Source organism: Thamnophis elegans, chromosome 4 (genome assembly GCF_009769535.1).
Source record: "Thamnophis elegans isolate rThaEle1 chromosome 4, rThaEle1.pri, whole genome shotgun sequence".
In the NCBI taxonomy this organism is placed as follows: domain Eukaryota; kingdom Metazoa; phylum Chordata; class Lepidosauria; order Squamata; family Colubridae; genus Thamnophis; species Thamnophis elegans.
The window spans coordinates 50,448,487-50,467,864 of record NC_045544.1 but is presented as its reverse complement, the minus strand read 5'-3'; the positions used below and the strand labels follow the sequence as shown (position 1 = coordinate 50,467,864).

General features: G+C 38.2%; 1 protein-coding gene across 1 annotated transcript in view; it reads right to left on the bottom strand.

Annotated features, from left to right (window-relative positions):
• LOC116507148 (utrophin-like) overlaps positions 1–19,378 on the bottom strand; it is a 143,671-nt gene that overhangs the window by 100,499 nt on the left and 23,794 nt on the right. The window contains exon 3 of the mRNA XM_032215098.1: positions 16,412–16,541. Coding sequence (XP_032070989.1) covers positions 16,412–16,541 — 130 coding nt within the window. The remainder of the gene's footprint in view (positions 1–16,411; positions 16,542–19,378) is intronic.

Below are 19,378 nucleotides of genomic sequence, written 5' to 3'. Positions count from 1 at the left end.
TGGTTTAGTAATAACTTTGAGGCAGAAAAGAAGGAATACTGTCAGGAGCAAACGACCAGGACCATTCATTGAGTTTAAGCACAGAGGATTTATGATTGCCGCCTATACACAAGAATCTAGTCAACTAAGGGTCAGTGGAATTCAAGGGGGGCTGGATTTGGGTCTCTTGTGAGAACACAGGGACTGCCTTCCAGTTCTGATTGCTCTTCTCCTACATATACAAGACAGAAACACTGGAAAGTCCTGAACGGATTATATTATAGAATACAAATCTGTTCAAAATAAAGACCTTGTGCTCGTTATGATTCTGGCAGTAAAAGATTCGTGACCCGTCAAAACCGCGTTCCACAAAAGCGCGGTCGACGAAATCGCGTATGTGACGTCATCACAACGCGACGAAAAAGATCGAAAAATTGAAATAAAAATTAAATTACAGCAAGCCGATTCACATAAAGGTAAGCGTTAGGTTAAGGGTTAGGGTTAGGTTAAGGGTTAGGGTTAGGTTTAGAGCATTAGCGTTACGTTTAGCGTTAGGTTAAGGGTTAGCGTTACGTTTTTCGTTAGGTTTAGGGTTAGGTTTAGGGTTAGGTTAAGGGTTAGGTTTAGGGTTAGGTTTAGGATTAGGTTTGGGGGGGTTAGGGGAAGGTTTTAGCTTTATTTTTACATTTTTCGATCTTTTTCGTCGTGCTGTGATGACGTCACATACGCGCTTTCGTTGACCGCGATTTTGTCGTCCGCGGTTTTGTGGTGGAACCAAAAGATTAGCTCTTAGGAGTCTTAATTGATGAAAAACCTTAATTAATGAAAAGTTTTTCCGTCGTCGATGGGATTCTCCAAACAGTTGTCAAACACACAAAAATCCTAACACTGAAAGCAAACTACACATGTTCATTCTGGAAGCAAAATCTGCTAGGGTTTTTTGATACCCCCCTCCCCTCCGCTTTGAAAGCATTAAATTCTTTTGGGTCCTATCATGAGCAAAGAATGTTTCTTCTTAGCACAAGATTTTTATCCAAAAAGAGACAGAACTAAAATCAGCACCCATTTCTGCTTGTGAGGTAATGCACAAAATACCTGTTTGTAATGCTAAAATATGTATTGAGACAATTACACATTATTTCTTGCAGGGGGGCTTGTTTTCTTTTGTCTAATTCTGATTGTTACAATGCTGAATACAGCTCATTTTTCTATAGTCTTTCCCCCTGTCTTATATTCTGCTCGCCTGCAAAGCTTCCATTCTTCCTGGAACACTTTAGCAAGCTCTGGGCTGTGACAGAAGACTATGCTTTCCTAACATTTGCTCTGTCTTCATAAATGGTGATGAAGAATAATTGCATTTCCCATGAGTAGTGACATTTTATGTTATACTGATAGGAAAGATTCAAATTAGTGCGGCTCTCACCAAAATATGTAACAAGGGATCTTAAGTTCCATCTAAATTGAGTTACATATATTTATATTATTCCATCTACACTCGTGGATTTTGAGTGCATAATTTTTATAGCTTCTCGCAGTTGGTCAGCCAACCAAGTAGGCATATTGCATCACAGCAGATGCCTTATTATTGTAATGTTAGAACCTGGGTTTGCCCTTAAGATTTCTGTTTTCACCTCCTAAATAACAGGATGGGTGATCAAGATTAAAACTGGGGATCATATTGAAATGTTGGTGTTAACTCTTTTCTGTCTATGAACATCACACACTGTATATTAGAACCATTGGTAACAATTAGAAATTCTTTTCTTAGGGTTACTACCAAATTTATCTCAAAGGAAAACCGTTCACCGTCTCCCTCTGAATGTTAGAAACAAGCCCACTTCATTTATCATTTTCTCACTGAATCTCATTTGACCTTAATTAAAAATAAATTATTTGTAAAAAAAAAAAAGAACCCTAGTATTTATTTAAAATAAATAAAGCTCTAGTGTCAGGGTTTCAAGTAACACCCCTAACGAAAGAAGACTCTGAGGCTTCAGCTTCCTCAAAGTTCCATTTTATTAGAGATGTCATATTGGCACATCTAGAAAAAACCCGAATCTAAAGCTCTCAGGTTTCCCCACCCAAACGAAAGTTCAAGTCCCTGCCCAGCATCCATATGTCCATCATATGGCCTAATCAGACACCGTCCCAGGGGTGGGTTCCTGCCAGTTCTAACCTCTTCTATAGAAGAGGTTCCACAAATCTACAGTGCCGTTTAGAACCGGTTCCAGCTCTCCACCCCCGCCCGTCCGCACATCATCAAGATGAAGAGCGAGAGGAGGAATTCTGGGAGTTGAAGTCCACAAGTCTTAAAGTTGTCAAGTTGGAACACCCCTGGGTTTTTTTTCTAAAGGGTTAGGGGTGCAAGGGTCTTTTTTCTGCATTTTTTTTATTATAATTTTTTTTTATTTTTTTGTTACATAGAAAACGCATACCTACAACAATGAAAAAAAAAAAACAAAAAAAAAAAACCCATCATCACATATAGCATGTCGTTTGGTTACAAGTGTTTTAACATTTATCATTCTTATACATTTATTATTTCATTTAATAGGTTATAATATACAGTTTGGGTTGCTTTGTTTACCATCCCTTCCTCCTGTTATAACACCACCTTATTTTCCCTTTCTTTTCTCCCTTCCTCCGTTCTCTACTTTCTTCCTTCCTGCTCTCCTTTCCCTTCCTTCTTCCTGTACCTTTCTCCTACTCCTGCTCTTCCTCATCCCCTTCCTACCCTCTCTCCTCCTCTTTCTCTCCTTTCCATCCTCCTCTCCTTACCGCTTTCTTTCACCCTCTCTCCCTTCTCTACTTCCTTCCTTCCTTCCTTCCTCCTTCCTCTTCCTTCTTCCCTTACCTCTCCTTGCTCCTACTCTTCCTATTTCCCTTCCTACCCTCTCTCCTTCCTTTTCTCTCCCTTCCATCTTCATTTCCTTTCCCTTTCCTTTCTCCCTCCCTCCCTCCCTTCTCTACTTTCCTCCTTCCTCCTCTCCTTCCCCTTCCTTCTTCCCGTACCTTTCTCCTACTCCTGCTCTTCCTCTTCCCCTTTCTACCCTCTCTCCTCCTCTTTCTCTCCTTTCCATCCTCCTCTCCTTACCTCTTTCTTCTTTCCCCCATCTTCCTTTCATTCTCTTCTCCTTTCTCCCTTTCTTTTTCTACTATTGTTGGTGTATCTATTTTAAATTCCTTGGGATGGTACTTCCGCCAACCCAGATATAATTTAGTATCATTTTTATTCCCTTACCTTTGCTAATCTATCCTAACTATATTTCCCCCCACAGACACACTTTGTATCTCTCTATTGTATAGATACTTATATATTTGATACACACAATAAAAAACACAAAAAAACACACAAACATATGTTATAAAAAAGTATATCAGCTGGTTACAAAAAGATTTTGTGCATCTCTTCCATTAATTCATATTAATTCGAATGTCTTAACTCAAAATATTTACTATATTACATCATCATACCTCCACTTTTAATTGACTACAGTTATTTAAACATCCTTCATCATTAACTATACCAAAATTCAATCCATAACCACATGCTGGCATTTCATTTACTTATTTATAAAATCCTCCATTAACATTAAGTCCTCATATCCTGTTTTAGCTAAACATCCATAATATTTAATACCAAAGATTTCTAATCCTCCATGTATATAATTTATTATCATTCTCCTTTCTTTATTTAATTATATCCTATATCATAGCATTCCCCCCCATTAGTTAAGATTTAACTGTATATAGTTTTATTTTATTTTTTATAATAATTATTATTGTTATTAATAATCTTTATATATAGTCCAAAGATATTTCTAACCTTCCCTTCTCATATCCAATTATTACTTATCATATCAACTCAACATTGTATACATTACGATCATTATCAATTTTTATTCAACTATACCTATTGCAAATGGATTTAACTAAGTTTAGCTAATTTTGAATTATACTCTTCCATCTATCAACCTGTATCTCTCCAATAACAGAACAGTCTTATATCTGCTGCCATTTGTGGATCCAATTCTCCAAACATCTTTATGAGCAAGTCCATACAAAGAAATCTTTGCACCTTCTTGTCTGTAGTGCCTCTCATATAATGTTGCCGCCCTCTTTTATTTCCTTATCAGCTTGTCTTTAATTCTCAGTAGTGGTATCAAATGTTTTGCAGATGGTATTTCATTATGAATTCTTTGATGTTTCCTACTCCTCCTGCGCCCTGTCTTTTGAAGTAAATTTTCTGTCCATTTAACTCCTCTTCAAACATTCCATTCTTTCCTCCCTCAGAAGTAAACCAATTGTCACGAATATCAACAAGTTCAGATTCTTTATCTCTGACATTCTTATTTTGTATTTGAAAAACATCCTCAGTTTTTTCCTCATACTTTGTTGCCAAAAACACCAAATAATCCAATTTTCTCTGAAGTCTATCTTCTGTGTCAGACAGCGTCTCTAGTGCTGAAAAAATCACTTGAAGAGACGCTTGAATAGACGCCATGTTTATACGCAGTTAGTATTTTTTCTTGAGAGCTCTGAAGTATTTGCAAGTAAAAGCAGGCTGAAAGCTGTACAATCTTATCAGATCTTAAGCCAATACAGCGAAGCAATAAAAGTGTCAAGATGTAAACAGCTAAATTATAGTGAATTGGTTTACAGCCCGCGTGCCAGAAGATCAGAGGAGATGTTGAGTAATCTATCCATTATCATGTGATCAACATTTAAAAGGTAGGATAACCACCGTCCAAAACCATTAAAAGGATCAAAATCGCCGCTAGATTCTTCTGTTCTTAATTTAAATTAGTTTGAATTTTTAGGCAGTCTGTTTCTCTCTAAACAATAAATGTTCCTACCAGCTGGAAACACTTTCTCTTTCTTTAGGGCTGTCTGCAGTTTCAATAGCCTTGTGGCTAATCCAGAAGTCACTGGCAAAGGGGTTTTTCCTGGTTCCCCAGAGACTTTGCGAACGTCTCTGGGACCACTGGGTCTCCCCCTATCTTTCACTGTCTCTTCGGACAGCTTGGGTCCAAAAAGGAACCGTCCAGATGCTTCGGTATAGATGGAGATTCAGGAACAGCCTGAAGCCCGTCTTCACAATGCTAAGCCCCGCCTTCTTCCTCCAGGGGTGCAAGGGTCTTGTAACCTGACAGCTTTAAAACTTGCACACTTCAATGCCAGAGTTCCTGAGCCAACATTTGGTTGCTAAGCAAGAGTGTTGTTAAGTGGATTTCACCACATTTTACACGTTGGCCACGCCCACCACAGTCACATGACTGCCAAACCACTCCTACTCAGTCACATAGCCAGCAAGCCGCTCTCACCCATTCACATGGCTGGCAAGCCACTCCCACCCAGTCACATGGCCGGCAAGCCGCTCCCACAAAGCAGGCCACATCTACAGAAGAGGTTCTAAATTTTTTTGAAACCCACCACTGCACTGTCCCAACTGGAGATGCCTCCCAGTCACACAACTCCAAGTGCAGGGCAAGACGTCCTTACACTCTGAAAAGGGAATGTTATTTAATTCCATTCCATATAATCCCCCTCCCAATGTTCCACAGCATTAAATGTGGCAGGCCTAAAGGCCCAATGCAAAAGATGGCTTACATCTAGTTTGCAAATGAGAGGAGATACAAGATACAAGACTGTAGTGGAATGGAGATTTAAATTTATCCGAATTCTTAAGTAATTACATCATTTGAACACTGAATGTTTACAAATTGGTTTTGTATAATTTTTTTGTAAATTTGATTAAGTTGGAAGACGCAAAATGTTAATTAGCTACTCAAAATGCAGTTAGGTTTTAAATGAAGCAATTTACCATATCATCACTCACAAACCTGATAGGCTCAAGTGCTGAATAAATGTTATTGATCACTATTTTCTTTTAGAACAGGGCTTTGACAAATCTGAATTTAGTAATATATTTTTCTAACCATACTCATAATTTAGATTAAAATTAGATTATGCATGTGACTTCTCATCAAAGCTTATTAATGTAGGCTTATTAATTTACTTAACTGTTCCAAATAGCTAGGGATAAAAATATTCAACAAAAGAATTAACCCGGAGAAAGGTTTTATTTGCTATAATCACTAATATTCACAATGTAAAGGACTACAAAAAGAAGAAAGAAAAACTAAAACTCCATAAAAATAAGGATGGTGGATAAATTATAAAATCAAATAAACCAACTTTTTAATTTATTTCAGAGGACCAATGCAAAAATATGAACATATATGAATGATTCTGTATTTAATAGGTAATACACTATTATTGTACGAGACAAGAAAATATAAAATACTCTCTTGGGGGCAAGTTGTTATGAAGGAAGATATTGATTTAATTACAGGCATTATTGTATAATATTTATTAGCTAAATACTTTCCATCTGTATTGTGTCCTAATTATGGGACTCAAAAAAAAATGTCTTTGTGGACAATCTCATCAAAGTAGAAAAGAATCGATACTACTCTTATTTATTTTGTTATGTTTATTTAATCTCTCAATTGGTTTTGAGATTTACTGACCATAATATCCTAGACTGGTTCTGTAGAGTTAAGTTGCAGAACATTCTATCAGTGGTTCCATTAACTATGTGATTTCTCAAGGTACTATTTTAAATTTATATAAAGCTGCCTTATATAGACATTAAAAGATTTACTTCAAGATATTATCATGTTGAAAACTAATTTAATATGGGAGAAATCACATTTGACTGAAGAAAATATTGCTTTTAGTTAATGCAACTTGTATTTGAGAATTCACTGGGTAAATTGTTCCTTAAACTATATACTCAACAACTAGCTATACTGGGGGTTGTGTTATACTCCTGAAAAAAACAATTCTGCAATTTAGGAGTGCTAGTACTCATCATTGTTGCTAGAGGTCAAAGGGATCCTCACAGCTAGAAATATTTACCATTAGGTTTGTCAGGTATGTCAGATAAATGCATTTTCTGGACAGCAACAGCTTGGCTACTGTGATTCATACACCAGTATAGGTCTAACTGCTTCACTGCTTCATATCAGGCTGCCCTTAGATGACTGTATTGTAATCCTTGTGAATATGACCTTGGAATGTGTTCAGAAATTACAATTATTACAAAATGTAATAGCTTCATTACTGATGGGGGCACTACAATCTGTAGTGCTCATTGATCAAGTTGATGACACTGATATTAGTATAAAAATCCTAAACAACCAGAGACAAGGTTAAGATTAAGGCTAAGGTTAAGATTCCATCTTAATATTGAGACTATCTTATCTTTTCTTGAACACAACATATATGTCTAGATTTTTTGGGGGGGAGGGGGTTGTGTGTGTGAAATAAATGTGCAGTGGTTAAGCAGAATTACATCCAACAAAATAAATAAGAAGATGTAATTTTAAAAAATATTAGATTGTGCAGAAATGGATAGATTGACATTAAAGACAAAAGAGAAGGAAGATACAGAATACTTTCAATTATGGGATTTGTTTTATAAATGGTTGCATAATAGAAGTCGAAATTAGGAGCTGAGAAAGCATTAATACAATGTACAAATAAACTAATATATACCCTGTATGTATGTATATATGTATGTATGTGTGTATGTATGTGTGTGTATGTGTGTATGTATGTGTATGTGTATGTATGTATACAGACAGACAGACAGACAGACAGATATAGGCAGGCAGGCAGGCAGGCAGGCAGGCAGGCAGACATACGCTGATAACCTGGCGTTGCCCGGATATTTTTAGATGTTGAAGCATTTTTCTGACAATTATCAATACAATGAAATTTAAATTCTTTGGAAATTCATGACCTTCTTTCACTGTAAGAACAAAGCATTAAATTTACTCTGAATTTTATTATTAAAAGAAAATAGGGAAAGATGTAGTAATGTTGGTACACTAGCTTGGTTTCAATTGTTAAAATGGACATGTTGTAAAAAATATGCTGGAAATATAAGCAGATAGGATCAGATTTGTTGTTTGTGTGTGCATGCATGTGTGTATGTTTGGTGGCAATGCTGTAAAGCTCAACAATTCAAAAAAATGATTCATACTATTATTACACTAATCTTAAAAGTTGAATTCCATTTCAACCTACAATATTTCTATTACACTTCACTAGTCCATCTCTCTCTCTAAAGGTACTGAGTTATTTGGGTGTATAATATCAACAATAATGATATATGTGTCAGCACCTCTTCATTGGATAATTAGGAAAGAAGACCACGAGACTCCATAGGTAGAAATCAAGTGTACTTTTACTAATTATAAATGATTAAAGGCGTAGCAAAGCGAAGACTGATTCGCCATAAGTTCGTCATAAGTTTGAGTGTAAATAAGGATATCATCTAAATATAGGAGAGAGAAGGCAGTGAGAAGACGGAATTTCAGGCTATTCCTGAAATTCCTCTATTCCGAAGGATTTTTGGACGGGTTCTTTGAACTCTAGCTGTCCCGGAGACGACAGTGAAGGTGAGGAGAGACCCAGGACCTCAGAGACACCCGCAAAGTCTCTGGGGGGGGGGATTAACTCCTCGTGCCAATTCCTTTCTGGATTAGCTGCGTGCTAACTGAAACTGCAGAATGGCAGAAGTGATGTCATCTGGTAAGCTGATTTTATTACTCAAGAGAGACTGTCCGCGCTAAAAGCTTAAGCTAATTGAAACCATAAAATAGAAGAATCTAGCGGCGAATTGGTCTTTTTTTAATGGATTTATGGCTGGTGGCTACTTTATTTCTTAAACGCTTCAAGGAATGCTTCGGCAACCCCCCTCACTGACTCTTTTTAAGTGGATCGTAAAGTCAACTTTCTACTAATTAGCCTGTCACGATCTGACATTTTTATTACTTGGCTGTGTTTACGATCAAATAAGATTGCACAGTTTTCAGCGTGTTTCTATTTGAAATTTCTAACTGCGACACATCATGGCGTCTGAAGTCCCATTTCAGATTCTTTTTCCGCATGTCGAGAGCTTTTTGACTCTTTTCAGAGATTGGAAAGAAAATTGGATCATCTGATTTTAAAATATGAAGGAAAAACTGAGATCGTTGAATGTTTGAATGTTCCTGAAATACAATGGAAAATGTGAGAAATGGCGTCTGGTCTATCTCAGAGGAAGAAAGGAGGGGGGAGCCATAAAGAAGATTCATTTAAAGAGACAGAGTGCAGGAGAAATGGAAACTCCACCCTGGAGAATTAAAGTCAATTTGAAAAATTTTACAAGCCCGGGACAACATTATTATTTCATCACTGACATTCAGAGCCAAAAGGTGCGAAGATATTTTTGTTTGGACTTGCTTATAAAACATTGGTAAATCTATTCAACGAATGGCAATGGACTAAAAATTTTTGCTGTTGGAGGGACACAGGCTGACAGATGCAAGAATATAACTTAAAATTAGCTAAATCTGATTATTTTAATTTGTAATAGATATAGCTGAATAATAATTGATATTGATGGTAATGTATATAATGTGGAATTGGCTGATAGATTGAAGAATACAATTGAAATCTAGCTAATCTAATTGCTCTCTTTGTAACAGATATAGCTGAATAATAATTGATATTGATAGTAATGTATATAATGTGGAGTCGATATGATAATAACAATTGGATATGAGAAAACATTTTTGGATTATACATAAAGAGTATTAATTACAATAACTACACTATTATAAAAACTAAATAAATACATACAATCAAATGTTAATCAACACTGGGAAAATGTTATGATATATGATATAACTAAATATCATGGATGTCCAGCTAAAATAGGATATGAGGATTTGATGTAATAGAGGAGTTTATAAGTAGTAAATGAAATGTCAGCATGTGTTATGGATTAATTCTTTGCTAAGGATGAAGGATGTTTAAATAACTATAGGTAATTAAAGCTGGAGGTATAATGATGTTAATATGGTAAACATTTGAGTTAAATATTTGAATTAATATGAATTAATGGAAGAAGCACCAAAGCATGTTGTAACCAGCTGATATACTTCTTTTTTTTTTAATAGATACCTGGTGTTTTGTTCTTTTTCCCCTGCCTGTCGTGTTTGTCTTTTTTTTGTTCTATTTTTTTTTTTTTGCCTTTTCCTTTTGATTTTTCTTTTCCCACTGGTGTGGGCAGGTATTGTTCAAGATTATTACTTGTATTAATACTTTTAATAATAATTACGTCAAATGAAAATGGATATATATAATGCTTAAGTTAATATGAGTTATGTTTGTTGACCGTGGAGGATCTGTAATCGATTGATACATTTTTCTACAGATGTAAAGAAAGATGCTGTACTTGTTTCAATTAAAATTAAAAAACATTTATTTAAAAAAAAAAGGATATCATCTAAATATACGATAATGCCCTTGTAAAGGTGGTCATGCAAAATTTCATTAATTAATTGCATGAAGACTGCAGGCGCCCCCTGCAGGCCAAAGGGCATCACCCGGAACTGGAAACAACTGAGGGGGCAGTTGAAAGCCATCTTCACTCATCCCCCTCCTTTATGCGGACCCTATAGTATGCTTTCCTGAGGTCCAATTTAGTGAAAATACGGCCCTTTCCCAGTTGGGCCAGCATGTCCTTCATCAGTGGTAATGGGTATAGGTTTCTCAGCTGAGATGCAGTTCAGGTTTTTGAAATTAACACATAATCTCAGGGAGCCATCTTTCTTCTCTCTGAACAACACGGGTGCAGCTACCTTGGGTCGTGCTGGCTCAATGAAACCCCTTTTCAAGTTTTTATCAATGAATTTCCTCATTTCCTCCATTTCCCTAGGAGACATTGAATATATTTGGGGCTTTGGAAGCTTTACTCCCGGCAAAATATCAATGAAGCAATCAGTAGGTCTGTGGGGTGGAAGCTTATCTGAAGATTTTTCACTAAAAACCCTTTCAGGTCCCAATACTCTTTTGGAATCTTTTCTTCCCCCTCAATTCTCTCCTGGCCCCTGGCGGCCAATGGGGGGGGGGGCTGGAGCCAGCAGGCTCTGGGGCGTCAGCCTCCCCATCTGGGGCTGTGCTGGTCCGAATGCACAGCCACCCCTCCCTCCAATTAATGCGAGGGTTCCATTTACGAAGCCAGGGGAGTCCCAAATAAGGGGCCTGTCCATTCCAGGAGCCACAATAAAAAAGAACAATTCTACATGGGTGCCCATTTTCATCTCTAGAGGTTCAGTGTAGAAATGGGCTGGGCCACCCCCTGCAATGGATCGACCGATTTGGCAAAAAACAATAGGGGTTTTCAAAGTCCTTAATTTCAAGCCCAGTTTTTCAACCATTGCAGGGTTAATCATACATCTCGAACAGCCCGAATCAAGGAGGGTGGAAGCTGTTCTGTCTCCCCATCGGGTGGCACCCTTAACTCTACTGGGATCACATGGGGCCTTATTTGAACTCACCCAACGAGGCGAGGCGTCGTCATCAGGAGTCATCAGAGGAGCTGGTGGTGACGTCCGCTTCTTCTTCCGCCTCCTGCCTGAAGCGCTGGGGGGTGTTTTCAGCAGCGAAAGCAGCCTCTTTCTTCCTCCTCGGGGTCTTGCTCGTCTTCCCTTCCCTCTTGGCAGGGGGCGGGGAGGTTGCAGGAAGTTATAATTGCGGCAAACCATGGCGCGGTGGCCCCCCTTCCCACAATGGAAGCACGTGAAAGGCTTGGCCTTGCCAGCGGAGCTTCCTTCCCTTCACCCCCTGATGCGGAATGGGGCCTTTTGAGCTGGTGGGGGGTGATCTCTCTCTGCTTTCTCCTCTTTCACACGTTGAAGTCTAATCAAGTCGAGCTCAACGTCTGCTGCATTTTCATACCAAGCTGTAACTCGCTTGGGAAGGTGTCTGTTAACACATTGTTGGTAAATGTCCTCATTTAATCCCAATGCAAACTGGTCGAGGAGGGCATCTTCAGACCAGCCTCTCATATAAGAAGAAAGCTGTTGAAACTCCTGAATATATTCAGCCACCGGTCTATCTCCCTGTTTGAGGGCCATAAATTTCACCTTCCCCCATTTCTCAATCAGCGGATCATCAGATCTCCTTTTTAACGCAGTCATAAAAGCATCAAAATTCCTCAGGAGGGGGGAGTTGCATTGGTGTAAGCTGACCATCCATTCGGCCGCTTTTTCCTCCAAAGAAAGTAAAACCATTCGCACCTTCATCTCATCTGTTTCTAAATCGGGCCCATAAATTTCCATGTAGTTCCAAATCTGTATAACAAAAAGACCCAGGTCCCTGGGATTTCCGTTATATTTTACTGGCAAGGGAGGGACTTTTGCCATTCTGCGTCTTCGGGGGGGCCCTCCTACTCTGGCAGCAGCCCTGGCTGGGGGGGGGGGGAAGCTGTTTCTGGGTTTGTTTGCTCCCATCCCCCCTCGGCCTCTTCACCCTCCCTAAATTTTTGCACAGAGTACCTTTGTTCAAACTCTTCCGTTTGTTCTCTTTCCCGGGGCTTCCGCTCGGTCAAAGCTTCCTCCCATTCGGCTGTTTTTTTCTTTTGTTTTCTCCTGGTAACTCCAGCATCCAAACTCTCACTGTCCTCCTTTTGCCCCACACCTAAGGTCCATCGAGGGCGAACCGCAGGCTCCTCTATTCCTAGTCCAGCCAGTCTTCCAGGTAAAGATGGGTCTGCAGTTTCCCTTTCAGTGTCCGCTTCATCGCTCTCTCGCAATGACATTTTCCTCGTTCCTTCTTGGGAGTACACCCCCCATGGTAGGTTGAAAACTCCTGGTGGGGTGTGAGTGAGTCTTCGCTTACTGTCAGCACCTCTTCATTGGATAATTAGGAAAGAAGACCACGAGACTCCATAGGTAGAAATCAAGTGTACTTTTACTAATTATAAATGATTAAAGGCGTAGCAAAGCGAAGACTGATTATTTAGGCGCGAAAGCAATTGATATATAGAATAACCCATTCCCCACCCCTTGGCATCCCAGTTACAGTCCAATCATAATTCTCTTAAGTGTCAGGTGTGAGATAACTTCAAAAGGCATCACTAAGATGGAATGTCGGTGCTGTTAGCCTTGGCGGGAACTTCCTCCGCATGCGTAGTCCGACAGGCAGCAGAACTCCAGAATCTTCCTCCAGCACAATTAGTAAACCCCTCCCAAATACAATGCCCTCCCTCCCCGTTTCATGGCAGCCGAAGCAGCAGCAAAGCAGAGGCTGACATCATGTCTGTGATGGTGAACTTATGGTATGGGGTGCCACATGGTGGCACACAGAGCCTTCTCTGAGGGGAACATGAGCCGTCACCCAGCTCAGCTCCACTACACTTATGCACGTGCCTCCTGCCAGTCAGCTGATTTTGGGTCCCTCCCATGCATGCAGAAGATGCGCGCGCATGAGTGCATGCATGGAGGGACACATGTGCATTTGCAGGGGTCACACAGCTCTGTTTTTGATCTTAGGAGTCTCCAAGTGGCCTGTTTTGGATGCCAGGTAAGTGCATGCATGTGAAGGGAGCTGGCCACATTGCATTATGGGAGTGGGCATGTGTGCCTGCTCACTAGCGCGTGCACGTGAGAACCAAAAGTTTAGCCATCATTGATATATGTCTTCTGGTAAGATTGTCGGATCCCTTCTATGAAAAAATACCTAACCAATTTGTGGAAACATGCTGCAATGTCCAGAATAACTCCCCACCTTAAAAACAAATTTGATAGAGATTTAAACTCACACTTGAAACTACTCTTAGACTAACCTAAAACATGGATTGGTACCATATCAAAAATTAGGTATAGCTATGCATAGAATCTATGTTTTAATTATAGGAAATACTTAACCGAGAACAGTTTTTTTAAAAAAAAGATAGAATTACCTTATTATACTATACAATTCCATACAGTAATGTATATGCTGACCAGTTTGTGATTAGGCTGGCCCATCATGTCAGCTATTTAATGAAGGTGTTTATAATATGCTCTCATTATTAGGGTGACCAGACGTACCGATTTCAGCGTGACAAGCACGATTTTTAACCATTTTTTCCCGCGTCCCTCCGCCTTTTAAAAAAGTCCCGTTTTTTTTTCCGGCTTCATGTTGAAAGTCCAGTGGATTTGCTTAAGAAATCCTAACCGGAGCAAGACAAAAGACACCCTGTCTAAATTCCCTCTCTCTGTCTCAGTACTTTCACTGAAGATATTAAAACGTTAAAGCAACAAAACGGACCTCCCCCACGCTGCGCCGTTTACCTTATTTTATAAGAAAAAAAATGATCTAGTACCATAGAGCTGCAGGAAATGGCTAGAGGGGTCGCCAGTGTTACTTCCTGGATTTTCCGGAGGGGAGGGGCACGGAGGTTGGAGGACTCTCCAAAATGGTGGGAAAAGAAACTTTCTGGTAAGTGTGCTGGTTTTTTTTTCTTTTATTTTTTAATGCATTTTAAAATAATGTAGGTTTTAAAAATGTGCAGCTACTGTTTTTTTATTCAAAACAATATGTGTAACACTATGATGTGCCATGGAAAAATCATTAAAAAAAACCCTGCAAGAACAAAAGGGTTTTTTTAGGGTATTTTCCTGATCAAAACTATAATTGTTTCTGCATGACACCCTTAATCACAAATAGCCAACTAAATAGTTTTATTTCCTTTATTGTATGTGATTATTCAAGTCCAAAAACTGAGTTAATTGGATAAACTCAGCTCCACAATTTACTAAATATACAGTTACAGGAATTCCATGTATAGTATGCTGTCTCAGGGTTTATTGAACATAGGAGAATAATATGAGAGGGATTTGATGTAAAATAAGCTCTTTTAATGAATTCAAAATCAACGCAGCAGGCAAGACATGGGAGTGAACATAATACACACTTTAACAATATTTTTTTCCTTTTAGCCATCAAATACTGCAGCAAGTGTGTCAGTAATAATAGCAAGACAGGCATAGGATTTTCCAGCCAGGTTAATTTTACTTTTTTATGGTTTGATGTTGTATTTAATTTTATCTGTATTAGAAACTTATGAAGGCTGTGCAACATTTTGAGGTGATATAGAGTATGTAAAGGCATGAATACAGTAGAACCTCTGGTCACAACCATAATTCATTCCATAACTTTGGTCGCAAACTGATTTGGTCATGAATCAAACCTAATTTTGGAAATTTGGCGCTTACAAAAAAAATGGTGCAGAAGGGGAAATCAGCAGTGGGGAGAATGTGAATATTTTGGTCAGAAGCGTTCGTGACCAGAGGTTCTACGTATAACATCTTCACTTAAGACTTAAGATTCACTTAAGATACAACATCTTCACTTAAGATTCACTTAAGAACTGTGGCAAGAAAGGTGGTATAGTGACCAAAGTTACAATGGCATTGAAAAAAGTGACGACCATTTTTCACACTTAGCGACCATTTTCACACTTAGCGACCATTGCAGCATCCTCATGGTCACGTGATCAAATTTTGATGTTTGGGAACAGATTCGTATTTATGATGGTTCAGTGTCCTGAGGTCATATAATCACCTTTTGACAAAGTCAAATGAGGAAACCAGATTCACTTATGTTATTAATTTATCAGCTGCATTTATTCACTTAAGAACTGTGGCAAGAAAGGTGGTATAGTGACCAAAGTTACAATGGCATTGAAAAAAGTGACTGATGACCATTTTTCACACTTAGTGACCATTTTCACACTTAGCGACCATTGCAGCATCCTCATGGTCACGTGATCAAAATTTGGATGTTTGGCAACAGTTACAATTTATATTTGTAAATTGTAGTTATGTTGAAATAAAAAAACATTACAATACTATTTTTGCGTTGTATGAAAATTTTTGTTGCTCCGTATCAACCCCTCCCTCCCCCCCCCCCCCATCAAAGGTGTCCCTCTTTACCAATCTGAAAATCTGGTCACCTTACTCATTATCCAAATATGCTGTTTTCCCTAAATTTGCTAGGGGTCCCAAAGGAATCCAATATGTTAACAGCGCATAGAAAAATTCATAGTCCAAGTAATTGATAATTCCAGGTATTTGTTTGCATCCTTAAATTCCTCCTTATTTTTCACATTTCTCCAACAATGTTACACCACAGTTCATCTTAACCATTAAGATTGATAAGGTTTTATATCCTTTAATTAAACTTATCTCTACTGAGATGTCTAGACTGCTAGAAAAAAATGCTAGATAGCATGTCTCAATATATCAAATTTGGCAGCTTCTAACAAAAACAAGAAGCAGAGTCACATTTCAATTGTCCAGTCCTTTGGATAACTATAATTTCAACTGTGCTCTCAAACTACTCAGTTCTGCTTCCTGCAGCTTAAATTTTATTTGAATGGTGCTTGCACACAAATCTCAATAATATGTCCGTGCTCATTATGATATCAATGCATATAAAATTAATGAAACATTCTTTGAAGAAGAAAGAATATCAAAGCCATTATGCTCACACATTATTTTAACGAGAGAGACTTTTTTCAATTTCAGCAATCCAAAAAACTGACCTGACTTTGAGTGTAAGTTTTTTCTTGGCTCTTCCGGCCCTTCAATTGGTTGGTCGGCAAGAAACATTCGTGCTTGGTCTACAGCACTTAAAATCACTTGCTCTTTTTCCTTCAGTTCACGTCTGAGTGCCTTTCCAAAAAACAAAACAAGCATAATTTGTAATTCACACTGCAGGCAATCTGCAGAACAGCAGTCCGCTCTTTTCATTCACTTTATCAAACTTATAATACAAAAATATCCACTTTACCAAACACAGAGATGGAATAAATAAATATAGCGTGAAAGAACATGCAAAACTGACTTGAATCTGGAGGCAAGGCAGGCATTTTAATAGACTAAATTTAAAAACATAAAGCAAGGGGAAAAAAATCCTAGGTGGAATCAAAATATGATGTTCATACAATTTCAGAAATAACCCATGAGGATTAGGTTTAAAGAATAACACCATTAATGACAATACAGACAGTCCTTGATTTACACCATTTAGTGACTGTTTGAAATTATGATGGTGCTGAAAATATTGACTTATGTCCAGTCCTGGCACTTATAACCAGTGTAGCCTCCCTGCAGCCACATGATCAAAATTTGAACCCTTGACAACTGACATCAACTGAGGATGGTTTCAGCGTCCTGGGGTGAGCTAAGGGCCATTTCTGACCTTTCCAGCCAGCCTACTTCAAGCAAATCAATGAGGGGAGCTGGATTTGCTTAAAGACCAAGGGTTCACTTAATGACCACAGTGATTCACTTCAGAACCATGGTGAAAAGATTGTAAAATCAGGCCTGACTCGCTTACTATGCAAATAATGCTTCTACATTATGAATTGCCCAGAGAGTGCTGTAAAGTGCAAGTGATATTAATGTTACTCACATTCCATCACACCTTTAACTCGGCCAGGATAAAGCGACCGAAAAAGAAAATTCCAAGATAGCAAATAAATGACTATGTGTGATTTATTCTAAAATAAAGAAGTGGAGAAGCTTCCTTGTCTATGGAGACTCCAGGTTGGGGTTGTCCCAAAGGTGCTTTTTCCAAAACTGCAACTGGACTTGCTTTTCTTTTTTCTTTGAAACATTTCCTTTGATAAGTCTTGGATGAAAAGCAAAATGTTTTCAAAGGAAAAAACTAAGAAAGTCCAGTTGCCTTTTGAAAAAAACCACCTTAATGATGTCTAGCTTTCTTGGCTGGTGCAGGAAATGGTTGCTTTTATCCTCCTATACTCATGTCTATCCTGTCTATATTACAAATGTCATTAATTAAAAATATGGATCAAGTCTGATATTTGGGATTAAGGGCACAAACCTATCGATTTCTCTTGAAATGAAGAGATTTATACCCACTGACCTTTGTAACTTTAATTAAACATAAAGAAGACTATGTTATGTTTTAATTTTATAAATGAACTTGCTTAGCAGTATTCCCTGCCCTTATATCATTTGTGAATTAATTCAATTAAAGCTTGCAAGGAGCCTTACACAAACATAAAAGGAAAATATTCTTCCACTCAGGTAATAGAAATGAAAATGTCCCTGTAGTTAGAAGAAGATGCTCCTTACTAAGAATGCTGTATTTTACTTAATAGACAAGCAAATTTGCATTAGCAAACTTCATATCACTGCTTACAATGAATACATATGGAAACCTAGTATACTATTGTCCCCAGACAACAAAAGTACAGTTTCGGGAGGTGGGTTCTTCAGGGTGTCCTGGACACTCGGGAAACTCAGACCCAATAATCCCTCCCATGGACATCTAGCTTGGGTATGTTCCATACAGTGACTCCTCCCATGCCCCACCTTGGAAACTGCCAGTTGGTCTTACCTGAACTGCATGTTTCAAGGGTGGGTGTGGGAGCAGTCACTTCCCGCCCATTAGGCGCCAGCACCGGGCCTGAGTAGATAACCACAGACCATTCATGTTCAGGAAGGGAAGCTGCCGCTGGTTTTGTTCTTCTCGTCTCTTCCAGGTCCTTTCTCTGAATCATCGGTTAATCTGGGGAGTCACCAGGAGGAACAGAGGGAGTGTCCTCAGATTTACCTCAGCCTCCAGGCAATTGGGCCGTGAGAATACCCATACAGTGACTGCTCCCACTCACCCTTGAAACATGCAGTTCAGGTAAGACCAACTGACAGTTTCTATTACTTTAAAAACATTGATCTCTGTTTTTTTTATTTTGCTTATTTTTGTTTCAAATTGTTTTATTATATATATGCAATGAAAAATAGACTTAGAGTAACCTATTCTATTGGTTACTGGGATAAATTTAAGCCAGATTGATTTTATTGAGTTCGGGCTAAGCATAGCTAACAGTAAAATTCAAGCTTCTATGCCCAATGGCTGAATTTGTTTATTCAACAGAACTCAGGAATTGATTCTTTTTCCTGTCCCATAACTGTTTTAGAAAGCCATTTTTAGAAATTCAGGAAATTTCCACAAGCAAGTTGATGAAGACTCAGGGAGACAACTTTAGGAAAGAATAAAAAGTTCCATTATGTGATGATTTCTATTCAAATGATATTGACTGTCCTCAGAATTTCTAAATCATAAACATGCAGGACTATTCAATAATTACTTCATCAACCAAGCCATTAAAATATGCACAAATTAGTTTCAAACCAGAGTAAACCTGACTGAATATAATGAGACTTAGTTTCTCATAAAGCACATATAATTATCCTAAAATATTTCTTTAAACATTTAAACTTTTCTTTCTATGGCAGGAGAATATATTAATGTTTAACTCACAGCACATGAATGCATAATTTGCAATTCAGTAAACATTTATTCAATTATTGTTAGCGTGCTTATTTTAATATATTCAATGCTATGAAAATGCTAAAAATATCGTGATTCAGAAAAGGATATGAATTCAAAGAGAATGTTAACCTTAAGCCTGGTGTACATAGAAGTGCTTAAAAGTTTGTGAACTCTTAATAATAGTTTATAATAAGAAAACATTTTGTTC